The sequence below is a fragment of the Neopsephotus bourkii genome, unplaced genomic scaffold (assembly GCF_033783945.1).
Source record: "Neopsephotus bourkii isolate Nb327-2 ecotype Australia unplaced genomic scaffold, CSIRO-AGI_Nbou_v1 NB_1767, whole genome shotgun sequence".
NCBI classification, from domain to species: Eukaryota; Metazoa; Chordata; class Aves; order Psittaciformes; family Psittacidae; genus Neopsephotus; species Neopsephotus bourkii.
The window spans coordinates 12,709,685-12,722,888 of NW_026902241.1; the positions used below are offsets into that span (position 1 = coordinate 12,709,685).

Here is a 13,204-nt window from a genome sequence, read left to right on the forward strand (position 1 = left end):
AAAACTGCATACACATGGCTAGAAAAGGAACTAATTTTTGAATCTCACCTTGACACCTGCTCTGCCATGCTTGTGCCTCAACAAAGGAGTTAGGGGATGCCTTTTCTGGCAGCCACCCTGTGCAGCAGGAGATTGGGCTTCATGACATACAGCTGTCCCAAAGGAGCTATGCTCCAGTGGCTTGAACCGAGTCAGAACTATGAGGCAGGTGCAGTATCCTATGGTGCAGTACCAGAGGCCATGAAGATAAACATTAGTTAATCACATAAGATGTGGTGCTGGGGGAAAGTGATGTTGCTGGGCCTCAGTCCATGCTAAGCAGATACAGCAACTTGCCGCTGGAAGGATTTGTGCAGCTGTTTCCCAGTCTGGTTTAGTGTGCTTAAGCTAGATACACAGATTAATTTAGGTTGATTAGACCTACTGGAATTAATTACTTTTCATGGAAATTAATTCAAACTTAAGATAAAGATGTGAAAATTAGAGGCCTCAGTGGCTAACTGAGTATGGGCAAGTTTTCAGTGCTTTCCACAGCCATCTGTTTGCCCTGCCTCCACACAAGGCAAGGTTTAGGAAGACAAAGCAGCGATGGTTTGTCATAGTAGACTGCCATGCAAAAGCCCCCAGGGCAGAAACAGGGCTGGTGGCTATTAGTAAGAGTCCTCTACCTACCTGTATAACCTCCATTCTTCATTTGCAGTGACGCACTTCATGAGCAGGGTGGTAAGAGGTGAGGTACACTCTGCCAGAAATGGTCAGAAGGGAGCAGGCAAATTCAATTTCCTCTTCCACATTGCAGCTGGATGCTGCAGGAGACACTAGTAGGGCCTGAACTGCACTGAAGACCACATGTCTTGAGGCTGTACATGAATACTTTGCTTTTGCCCTTGTAAATGTGAACAAAATTTTGCCTAGGTTGTGCCGAGCTTTACAAACAATCAATTCATCAAGATCTGAAGTGAAAGAAAAACAATAGATATCTCATTTTCATAAGGCAGAAGGCAATTGAGAATACAAAAAAAACCAAACAACACCCAAAGACTGCTGCCACACAAAACATACTTGGATCATTTTATTTTCAGCAGGTGTTACTTAGTTCAACTACTTAAATCTGAAGTGTGGCTCAGTAGGAAGCTCAGAATGCAACTGTGTATCGCCTAAGAGTAATGAGGCTTTAGCTACAGCAGCTCTTGTTAAATCTTTCTTGTTAACTGGGACAGGCCAGCCTGGCTGCACATCACCCTGTTGAGCATTAGAAACAATCTATGATACTTACAGTAAAGATGAATGGCAAGACACTGATAGCTGCAATGTTTTTGATTAAAACAATAATGAGAATACGGCACATGTGTGTTTAGACGCTGTCATAGAGGCAGGATTTGTTGTAGCCTTTAGGCTTCCAAAGTAGTCACTCATTCTTGTAAATCAGTGTTCGTCAAACTTCACAAAAGCGTGGCCTCCCTTTTTACATCATCTGTCTTCATGCAACTATTAAGTTGGCTGCAGCTCAGTTTCTCTGGGGGTGGGAAAGCAGGATGGTCTGTAATTACTGGCTACAGGTGTTATATGGACACTGAGCTGCGTCCAGCAATTAAAGGCATTTAGCTGCTCCCTTCCTAATCCAAACACTTCCAGACAATAATTACAGCCTGCACTGCACTTTCCTGTCTTTGAGGAGGATTCCCCTGGGCCCTTTTGCTACTTCCAAGGGGGCTGTTGCCTGAAATTTGAGAGACACTGCTGTAAACCAACCAGGAGCACGAGATAATGTACAAGAGCAGCTGTTTATGCAAAGATGCTTTCTTTGCAAATAAGGTGCACCGTATGCTTTGAAGGCTTTCCATGCACTGGATACTTTTTCTCGTGTTTGACTTCTGTTAATCTGTGTACATGGCTCGTTCACACAATATTTCAGTATGGCTGAATATGCAGCATATCAATCTGTGATGCTATGTTGCTATTCAGAATTACCACCTGCACAACATGTTAAAGAAAAATAAGAGATTTGCCGTTGGAAAGAAACTCAACAAAAATCAGATGTAGCTCTAAGTTACAGTATATGTTGTACTATCCTCTTACATATTCACTGCCCCTGTTCAAAGCTGCCTTTTCCTATATGTTATATATCAAATGCCAATTAGTTTGCATGCAATCAGCTGTTCAGTTATGGAAGGAAAGAGATGTCTTGTGTGCTTTTCACTGAGTTGTGTTAATATTTTCCACTGTATTGATCTGTGATTCCAGCCATTCCAGGGGAAGGAACGTTGAACAAGTTGTAGTCATTGTTCTAGGATTTACAAGAACCTGAGATGAAGTGGCACTGTGTGTTTTTTAGGACATCTTACAAACCCTACCCACGCCACGGCCTTTAGCTGAAGAACATCTGCTCCTTAGTGTTCTTGTGTAGAAGTTAGAAAAATAAACATTTGGAGGTTGCTTGTTACATCTGAAAGAACCTAAACCCCTGTGCAGCTCCCTGACCTGACTCTGTCTTTAATGCAAAGAACCACATGGCCCTTGCGCTAGAAATGCTCCTTATTGCTCCTCAGAAAGGCTTTGCTGGGAAGCAGTGTCTTCCAGGGCCATATCTTCTTGGCTGGCCCTCCTGCACTCCAGGTTCTGACTCATGAAGATGGCATGGGCTGGACCTGCCTCTCGCCTCGGTCTGGGTTCTGTAGCATCGGTTGCTTCACAAGTTTCGGTGAGTTGCTGGAAAGAAAGGAAAGGTCAAGTAGTTTAGGAAACTTCTGAATAACACTTCTGCTAAATTTTGAAGTGACAGGTGGAAATCTGAATATTGATTTAGGAATGTCATTCTCTGAAACTGCATAGGACTCTCAACCTGTGTTATTCACAAGGGATTTTGTGTCACATGTACTTGGAAACACATGTATTTGGAAAGTAAAGCAGACCAGGAGCTTGAGGTTTAGTACCACAGATATACATGCAGAGAGAGCTGTAAAATAATTTAGAGTGGAAAGGACTTTTGGCAGTCATCCAGTCCAAACCACTGCTAGAAGTAGGGCTCACTTCTAAGAAATTAAATCAGGTTGCTCTGGGGCTTGCTTTATACACCAAATTTTAAACCCAGCTTACAAAGAAACCTTTACATCAAAACAGGAATGCAATTATCAGTCTGGAAACGTTATGCACTCCCACTTTAAGGAGTCCATTAGTATAAAAACTTTCCAGAACTGTGCTGTGTTAACCTTTAAATGAAACACTTCCTCCACTTTCAGCCAAATAGACACCTGGATTCTGCGCAGTTACTTTGGCCAGGATTCACCTCATCTAAATTGAATCATGTAGTGTATCATCTGAGCGGTCAATGGCTGGCAGACAGATATGAGTGTCCCAGGGGAAAATTTCTTTCTGAGACCTGTAAGGCTGAAGTAGGTTGTCCTTTCCACTGAATACAGAGGCCACAGCTACAATCTACTGTGACTTCAGGCCCAAATTTTAGATGGCTTAAAGTTAGACAAGGTGAATCCTACTGTGAGTACTCAGTATTGCAGACTGGCTCTGTTCTTGCAAATTAAGCTATAAACTCTTTGAGAATTGGAATTATGCCTTGTCATTTGATACATTCAGCTTTATATGTAGAAATATTATTAATGTTCATTAGAGTAATAAAGCAGGACTGAACCCAGATGAGTAATGCTCAGTCAGCTTCTGCTGCAGTTCGTGGCAAAACTCCAGGGAAATAATACCAATCCTACTATTTTGGGGTGTGAGCAAAATACACACAGACTAAGGAACGTTTTTCACTTGAGGTTTAGAGAATTCTTTGAAAATTAGGAAAGATACACACAGTTCAGAATGATAGTAGCAGAAAAGTGATTTGGACTTTCTATATCCCTGTCTCCCCCTGTTGTCAATTTGGTCTCCATTTTAATAGGCCAAATGCAAAAGTCTGTCTTAAGTATGTTGTCACTCAGCTTGTAGTTGCAGTTGCCCTTTTATCTCTAGTCCGTCTTCTCACATTACTGCTCTGTAGTGCTGTGATGAAAGTTTCAAAATTCAGGATAGCAATTCATAGCAACCGCAGTTAAATAAATGTACTTAAGTAGACAATAAAACAATAACACTACTGTGTGCACTGAATTTTCCAGGGAAGATGGGAATAGAAATGGGAGCCTACTGGGAAGAGGGCTGGAAGTTCTTTGTGTGAACTGTTTTGCTGTTAGCAAATGCTGAATCACAGGGCATTCAGGTTTCCTTTGGGAAATACTTCCTACAGATTTCTTTGACTAACCCTTTCAGCAACAAGGTTTTCACTTCCTGGATTGAATTTCTGATGAGAGCGAGGGACAGAACAAGTGCCCTGTTGACTGGGAATGGTTCCTATTTGAACAAATAATTAAGTCCTGCATAAGCAGGGAAGGAGCTATTTAGTCTGCTTATGATGGCACTCATCACCTGGACTGCAGAAAATGGAGACGTAAGTCCCTGGTCTTTAGTGTAAAGTAGAGGGACTTTTCCCCATTTTGCAATTTCAGGTAATACTTAACAGCTACCCTGCTGTTAAGTATGCAATTACTTACATCACTCTCATATACATGCTAATATTAAACAGTCTCATTTTCACTGTGATGCAGCAAACTCCAAAACAAATACCAAGGTTGTTTTCTGACCAGTGAGAAGGAAGAAACCAAATAGTGGTGAGGACTGTTAAAGAACCTGATAGGACAGCAGTATAGAAGTTCACAGTTCATTCTGCTATTTTGCCTTCAGCCTTACCCGAGTTGTTTGACTTGCTGCTCTAGCAGATGGACCCATGGCAATATTCATACTGCTGGACGACTGGGTGTCACTGGTGTTACCCCCATCTGCAGCTGAGAGCCCAGAAATCACCAAAGCACTTGAAAAACTTCTCTTGCCGAACAGCAGGCTGAGAGTTGAGCTGGTGGAAGAGGCCAGACTGGACCTGAGCATTGCTGCAGCTCTGTCCTGCACAGTCAGCTGGCCTGCAACAGGAACAGCTGGGGGCTGGGAAAACACGGATGTTGCTGAGTTGTGGAGTGACAGCTGACTACTAGAAAGCCTTCGGGCAATTTCATGGGCAGATGTAGATGTCTGGATGAAAGGCTGGCGGTTTTCTACAATGGGTCCAGAGTGACTGGAAGCAGGAGGCCTTTGGTTTAAAGCAGTGTGTGCCTGGATGGACTGACTCCTGGGTTTTCTTCTGCCTTTAAAAGAAAGATTAATATATTTAAGTAAGTGGCGTCCTGATGAACTCCATGCTAACAGTGTCCCACTTCTGCATATTACTATTAGCATATCACTGCCAGTTTTGTCAGTGTAAGAATCCCAAGAATACCAGAAATAACAAATGGCTAAACCCATGAACCTTTCTGTGTTTTCCACTACAGGCTTTTGGGCAGAACAGCTCCAGTGGTTTTGCACTCAGTCAAAAGAGAGGAAAATGAGAAAGACAGCCCAAGGAGAATGCTCTAATCACAGGCTCACACCTATTCTGCCATGTACATTTTAACCTGCTCATTGTGTTGTTATAAATCCACTCCCCTTTGACAACCACACTGAAGTAGGGGACGGTGACTTTTATGTCTTGGTATAATTAAATGCAACAGTAAAATAAGAAAACTGTGAGTTAAAACAGTGGCACATTAAGAAGAATTATTCCTGCATATATGGGGAAAGAGAAATTGAGAATTAAACCAAGTGGAAGACTGAAGCATTTAGATAGTTGTTAAGACTAACATTAAACTATGTCTGAGTTCCAAGAGTGATATATATATAATATATCACAGACTGAAGAGATGTGAACACCTTGAGTTAGGGTAGTCTGTTGGAGGTCTGAATGAGACCCATATAAGGCTCTTGAAGTGTCTTAACTAGAGAGTTGGATACAGAGAGTATAAGATAAGCTCTTGTCACGTGCCTGGACAACTATCTTCCTGAACATATATACCCCCATTTTTAACACTGATATCAACACCTTGTATCATTCAAACAAGTAATTTCTGTATTTCTTATGCTTGCATAGTTAAATAGGCATAGAATGAAAATGAATCAACTTATTGGTCAGTCAACACACCAGAAACCCAAGCGCTCTGCAGACGGCACTCAGCAGGTTGGCACACACAGCGAGCCCTGAAAGAGTGTCCTGTTTCTGATGACAGGCTCTAGCCCAGGTTTACACAGCACATACCCAGTCATGCAAGTGCCTGCTTGGCTTTTCTGCTTTCCAGGAAACTCCAAATATTAACATAAGCTGGCATTTTGGTTTCCTTGCTATAGCTGTGGGGTAGAGAGTTGATGCCAGAAATTCTGTTGAGAGCCATCAGCACAGAAACAAGTGTTTTTGGCAGGTATTTCTAGGTTGGTAATTTATTTTTTTTCCCAATACCCAAACTATGGAGGGAAGCATTGAAACTCCTCCAGACAGTGAAAGTTTGCAGGCATAAAGGAATATAAATCTCACCCTATCTTCTAGAAACATGACTGTTTGCTGCATTCATGAGGATTCTAGTAATGCAGAATTTCATATCCAGACTATTCACATTATATAGTTGAAACATGCTGTTTTACATCCACAGACCCACATTCCAGAGGCTGGTATCATTAGCCCCATTTTTCAGATGCTGATGCAAAGGGAATTTAGGTTATTTGGTAGAAAGTCAGATGGCAGAACTGGGCTACAACCTAACTGGAGCACTTTAGGAGGACTAAAACCTAGCTGGTTTGGCAAGCACTGGACACTTTCACACCCCTTTTACACTGTATCTTTAGTTCTTTTTTTACTTTAAACAATAAAATTTTCCTAAGACAGCATGCAAAGCAACATTCTCCATAATAAAAGCCCCAGCATCTCTGCTTGAGAGCAACAGGATAGATGCATGTGGCTCCTGTGTGCCACGTTCCCAATGTCCTTGGCACTTAGATGTGATCAACAAGGAGGGCACACACTGCACTGGGGTCAGGCCTGGCTGCTGCGCAGGCAGCTGAGCGCATGTCTGGCCTCCACAGGGATTCAGTTTCTTCAGACCCTGGGGTTTTGCTGAAGTGCTTTGATTTCTACATCTGATGGTTATTTGAATACGTTACCCTTTCTGAGTAAAAAGAACAGACTGGAATTAAGAACAGAGGGGCTGCAGTGTGTTAGTTTGTGCAGGGGCTAACGTGGCCAAACATCTGTTTGTGATTTAAACTGCCAAGCTGACCCCTGTCCAAAAGTATTCTATATTCATCCCAAATGCAGTGGTTAGAGCATTGGACAGGAGACCACCCGTGTCTACACATAAATAACTCTTGTCCCTGAAAACACTTAGGAAACAAAGGCTGTTCTATAAACTGCATCATGAAATAAGGACACTTTGGGGAAGAACCCCACACGTATCCACCAATGCTCCTGATTTTGGTTGCACTTTTATATAGGGCTTTCATTGCATTTGCAGACTCAGTGGCACCAGGTTGCAAAATGAAATATGAAATATGAAAACACTAAATGCACTCAATTCATAGATTACGAGTCTAGAAGGGATTGATGTGATCATGTAGTTTGCTGTGCTATATAGCATGGGCCATAGAACTGCCTGGAATTAACGTCTGTGTGGTATTACTGATTGCTACTGCGATTTTTCAGAAATGCATCCATTATCTCCAGTCATGGAGAACCCTCTTTAACCCTTAGTCACTTGTTTCACTATTTATTTACTGTCACTTTAAAAAATATGTTCTTGATTTCAAATCTGAATTTGTTTAGCTTTGTTACATCCAAGTCTCCTTGAATCAGCAGTCTTTGGGCATCTTTTGTTGCGCAGGTAAGTACTTACAGACTATGATCAAAGCATCTGTTATAATATAAATTGTTTGAAAGCTCTTAATCTTTCCCTACAGGATGTATTTCCCAGATCTTTGATCATTTTTTGGCTCTTCTTTGAACCTCTTCCAAATTAAAAATGTCCTTCTAAAATTAGGGCACTAGGACTGTGCATAGCAGGCCAACAGCATCCTGAACCAAAGTCAGATTGACACAGACAGATTGATGCATTATCCAAGTAACCCTATCATTCTGGTTTTTAAGCAATGGGCATAGCGTAAGTTCTTTCCCCATCCTCTGGAGCTGCCTGAAGTGTCCTGATACCTACTGAAGATCAAAAAGAGCTTGCTATTTAACCAGCTCTCTCTTAAAAACCTTACTGAGTGAGAGTCATTTGGATTTGCTCAGTTAAGCATATAGCTTTTATAGCAACTCCTTCATGTTCTTTGTAGCTGTTGGGATGGAAGGAACTACTTCATGTTCAGATCATAGAAACAGGTCATCTGCATTTTTCCCAATAGAAACCAGACATTTCTCATTTCTACGCCTTGGAAACTCTGCCATTCTGTATAGTGGTAGATTGAGATGACTGTTCAGGATTTTCTTCTAGTAATCTCTAAAAATAAAAACCCATAAACCCAGTTTCATCTTTTTGCCCTAATAGTGCCAGCCAGAAACTTCTCCTTGTTTCAATTCTCTTATCAGTAGTCTCTAAGGACTGAAAACTGATTAGCATTTGCTATTTTCCACTTCCCTGCATTTGTTGTGCATTTCTTCATTTTACCTCAGTGCCAGGTTGCTGTACTTAGCTGTGACCTTCTCTCTTGATTGTGGTTTTTTGGGCGCCCAGTACACTCTTTTAAACAACTCATAATTAACTTTCATTATTGTATGGCGTGCTCATGATCATTATTTTACAATTAAGTCTGCCATTCTGATTACTGCCATGTCAAGTTATGAGTATGCACATGAGAATTCCTCTAATGCTAAACTCAATTAAAAGCAGCAGTTACTTTATTCTTGCAACATGATTTACATTCAGGGCAAGATTTTCTCCAGTCCTGTCTATTATCTTTAATGAGAGGTCAGAATGCTCTAACAGGAAACAAACAAACGTCATAGCCCTCTAGTCCTGGCCTTTAATGTTCACAGTAATAACCACAACTTGTTGAAAGGTTGAGTTAATTGGTGTTAAAAGTCCTGATCCCACAGCAATTGGTCTCTCAGTGACCCACTGCCAAACTTAATGTATATTTCCAGTGTGAAGGGCAGTAGTTCTACCTTGTGAATACATCTGCAGTATTTTTGGCTCCATAATTTAATGTGAGAAGGGCTTAGATGTTAGTTGACAGAACAACTGACAACATTTAATTTTCTTTTGGTAACTGCTGTAGAAACATAAGAAGTTATTTCCTATTTGTTTGTTCTCCACATGTGCTGGTGAACAGTCAAACTAATTCCTCAAATAAATTGTCATGGTCCTTCCAAGATAATTAAGATGTTTTCATACTTCTACATCCCAGCCAACAGGAAGCCCAGGTTCACTGTGGTATGGGCTCTCTCCACTGCACAGCTAGACTCTCTCACACCTGTATTTCTCATTCTGGCATTGCTAGTGGAACCTCCTAGTCCAAGAGTTACATGTAAAGGAGTTTGACAGCAGCACCTTTGGCGAATCACATTTGTCTTATCCCCCCCTTCCCAGTACATACTTGGAACAGTATCAGGAAGCTACCTCTTCCGCATGCTTGGTCACCAGAAAAGACAAAGCACCCTCTTTCTAAAATTAGTTTTCCACTGGATATAAGCACGCTCCAAAAACACGTGCCTATGTGGCATGACCCCTCAGGAGAGGACTACAGAGAAAGCCAAGTAAATTGTGCGGGTACCTGCACGCTGGTGGACCTCTTGAGATGAAGCTTGCAGCTGAGGTGTTCCATCTCTGGTAGGCTGTGAGCTACTGCTTTGGCTTGAATTGCCTGTGCGATTGCTGCTAGACGAAGAACCCCCTACACCATCCACCTCTTCAACGTTTCCTCTCTCATGGTGAGTTGCATGGCAATCCTTCCGCATTCTGTTGGCAGGAACACACGCTTGGTCATCCATTTATTATGCACAAAAATTTCTGTCACCATTAAGTGCCCTTACAATGTATAACTGTAACTCTCTCATACTGCTGCAGGTCTTTTGACATTTTATGAGATGACAAAGATTACCTTCCTGAGAACAAAACTCTACACAATGCACACCAAATCTTTCCTTGTCTATGTTATCTGGCTTTGGAGCCCAGCGAGACTATCTGCTGTTACAGTGGGATCTAAAGATCAGGGTTTGCATTGGTAACCAAGTAGCAAAGAAGAGGAATGGACTGGAGGGAGCTCAGTGGGAATGAGCTTTGTGGTGGGAAACTAACATATTAAGCCAGTAGGTTTAATTTTGGCATTTAAGCACAGGTCTTAACATGCAAGTTGGCTCCTATAGTCTCTCTATGGTCCCCTGCCTCTCCTCAGCCACTGTGGCGATAGGGCAGGTGGAGGGAATGAGACAAGAATGAGTTATTGCTGTATGAACAGGGTATGTAGGAATAAGAGAGAGATAGAATGTGTCAGACACTGATCACGCTTACCTATGGGAAGTCAGGCAGTTTTCATTGGTAGTAAGTAAATTTTAGATGTGTTTTCATCAAGAACAGATTTGGGGATGATAATCTATATTGCCAAAGCTTTGGAGCATAACCCGCCAACACATTTACTCATGTTCTGACATGTCACTGAGTTACAGAAAAGATGCCCTTATTTACAAGGCATAAACAGTAAAATTCCCTGGAATAAGGGAAATGTCTGTAGTGCTAAGTGATTTGATAATGGATATTATTGAGCATGCAGAAATCTTTGCTTAAAAGCCATGCATATGTAATAAATTTGCTTTCTGCTATATTTGTAGGGCTACTTTGTTATATTCTGAGTTATTTGCCATTAATTTTTTACTCATACTATGGAATTGCTCTCTTTTAATAGAAAATACAGTGGAACTAAGACTGCAGGGTCTCTATCTGCATAGCCAAAATGTAACACCTACCTTAACCATTTGGATTTGAACCACTTTTTAATGTTGTCCAAACTGACAGGTCCCCCCCAAATGTTCCTCAGTTGGCTGTGTGTCCCAAGGTACGAGGTGGTTAAAGGGGAAACATACATTGGATATCCCAGTGGCTGATCACATGAAGAGTTAATTAAGTTCCTCAAGACCTGTTTATTGTTCTGAATGCTTCCTCTCTCCGGGTTGCGATTGCGTAAGAATATCAGTTCCTGCTGCTGCCCAGCCCAAAGCCCTCTGACGCACTCCTTGTTGACCTACAGACGGGTTAAAAACATGTGGATCACGTGGAAGTGTTTGCTGCTTAAGACACAGAATCATAGAATTGTAGAATCATAGAATAGTTAGGGTTGGAAAGGACCTTAAGATCATCTAGTTCCAAACCCCCTGCCATGGGCAGGGACACTGAATGACAATTTAGGTAGAAGGGTGATAGCTGTGTGTGGAAACCCTCATGTCTTTGCACCAATAGGTCCTGCGAACTTTTGCAGCTACTCCCTGGTAAAGCCTGGAATGATATTTCAGATACACAAACATATGGGTGCAAAATGGAAGTCAACTGAAGAGAGCTTTTTTAGCGTCCAATCCCTATTCCAGTAACTACAATCAACCTCTCCTTTTGGCCAGATTTCTCAGAACTATTATTAGTTACCACAGCCCTAAATTACTGCAATATTAGCAAGATGGTACACGTACCTTGATAACCTTGAAGCTCAAGTAGCTTTTGTGGAGCATGATAACTTTATACTCATCTGCTCCTTCATCTACCACATGTCTCAGGGTTAGCAGCTCCTCTCTGTTGGAAAGCACAGCACTGCGCCAGGCTGGGTCCCCTTCATGACAAATCACAACCTTTTCTTCAAAAGATTGTATTGCTTCATACAAAACTGCTGGGTCCTCATACTCATCTGGGCAGGTGAACTGGTCCTGGTAGCACAGCAAAAAAAGTATTAAAAAAGTCAGGTATATTTGTGAAAACACAATAAACAAAATCTAGCTTTCCAAACAGTTGCCACCTGACCCCACAAGAGACTTGCCATTTGATATAGCATGTCTTTGGGGGTGTAGAACAATTAATTTAACGGTAATATAGAAAGGCACAATTTTTGTTTTACTGTAACTTGTTCTGATCTCATGTCTCCACTAGACAAAGACACTCAGAGGATGCCAACTTAGCCACTTTCTTTTTATAGAGTGGGAAAACCCTGGGAGGCAGAGCTTTGGGGTAAGATGGAGGGGGATCAGAATCACCTGGGCCATTGCACAGTTCTTCTGGAAATCCTTATTTTTATTCACAAAAAAACCACTAACAAAAGCACAGACTGGGAATCCATCGGCACATATCACAATATTGTGTTACTGCTATAGCTGTCACGCAGCAACACAGCCAGCGATAACATTCATAAAATTATTGTGTCAAACTCTCGCATATTAATTCCCAGCAGTTCCACTTCAGTTACATTCAGAGCAATTATAAATACCATGCATGGTAAAAGAATATGATACTAAATCATCGTGTCAGAGCAAGAACATTGTCAACTCCAAGCTATACCGGGGTTGAAACTGGAGCAACTTCAATAGAAATGTGCCAGATTTTTACAACTGAAAACAGAATGGGGTCAGAAACAACCTCACATAATCAAACAAACAGCCGTGACACTGACCCTTCAAACCACTCTCCTCTCAGCTATGTCTTTTAACATACGGAAGAATTACATGTGTATTGCCGTTCATGAAAAGACTGATAAGTTAGCAGTGGAGTTAGTCTAATGTAGGTTTTTTCAATCTAAAACTATAGTGTCCACACAAGTAAGATAAGAGATGACTGTCAGTTTTGTTTTGGTGAAAAGCGCAGGGTCAAGCTCTATAATATGAATGGTTTCAAATGCGTAGCAGGGGTACAGAAAAGAAGATAAGGGAATGCAAAATAAATAAAAGCCAAGCTTTTCCATTTTGGTTAAGGAAGTTTCTCAGAATAAGGCAAAACCTCTCCATTTCCCTCTCCCCTTTGGACAGTTTCTAAGGATTCCTGTGTTTCCCTCAGAAAACAGGTATTGCATTAAAAATTAAAACGAAAAATAAATAATAAAAGAAGACACTACCTGGTGTAGCTTCAGAGACATTCGGATTGCCGGGGCAACAACCTTATGCAATAGATCCATGTCTGCAAAGACCCACTCATCTTTTGCCGCTATCCGAAAGTCTCCTTTGAACAGTGCATGGAGCCCATAAAGAAAAGAGTCCAAGCTGTAAGAGAGAGGTAGAAGTCACTCACAAAAGTCATTCCCAGCTCACCAGGCTGGACCCCTGCCAGCCACTGGCCAC

General features: G+C 41.6%; 1 protein-coding gene across 1 annotated transcript in view; it reads right to left on the reverse strand.

Moving 5' to 3' along the window:
* Positions 1 to 1,059: 1,059 nt before the first annotated feature.
* Positions 1,060 to 13,204, reverse strand: part of LOC133225834 (pecanex-like protein 2) — a gene marked incomplete at its 5' end in the record, with an annotated part of 98,985 nt that continues 86,840 nt past the window's right edge. The window contains 6 exons of the mRNA XM_061378693.1: positions 1,060 to 2,709; positions 4,741 to 5,189; positions 9,673 to 9,857; positions 10,862 to 11,136; positions 11,576 to 11,806; positions 12,982 to 13,126. Of these exons, the coding sequence (XP_061234677.1) occupies positions 2,536 to 2,709; positions 4,741 to 5,189; positions 9,673 to 9,857; positions 10,862 to 11,136; positions 11,576 to 11,806; positions 12,982 to 13,126 (1,459 nt within the window). The remainder of the gene's footprint in view (positions 2,710 to 4,740; positions 5,190 to 9,672; positions 9,858 to 10,861; positions 11,137 to 11,575; positions 11,807 to 12,981; positions 13,127 to 13,204) is intronic.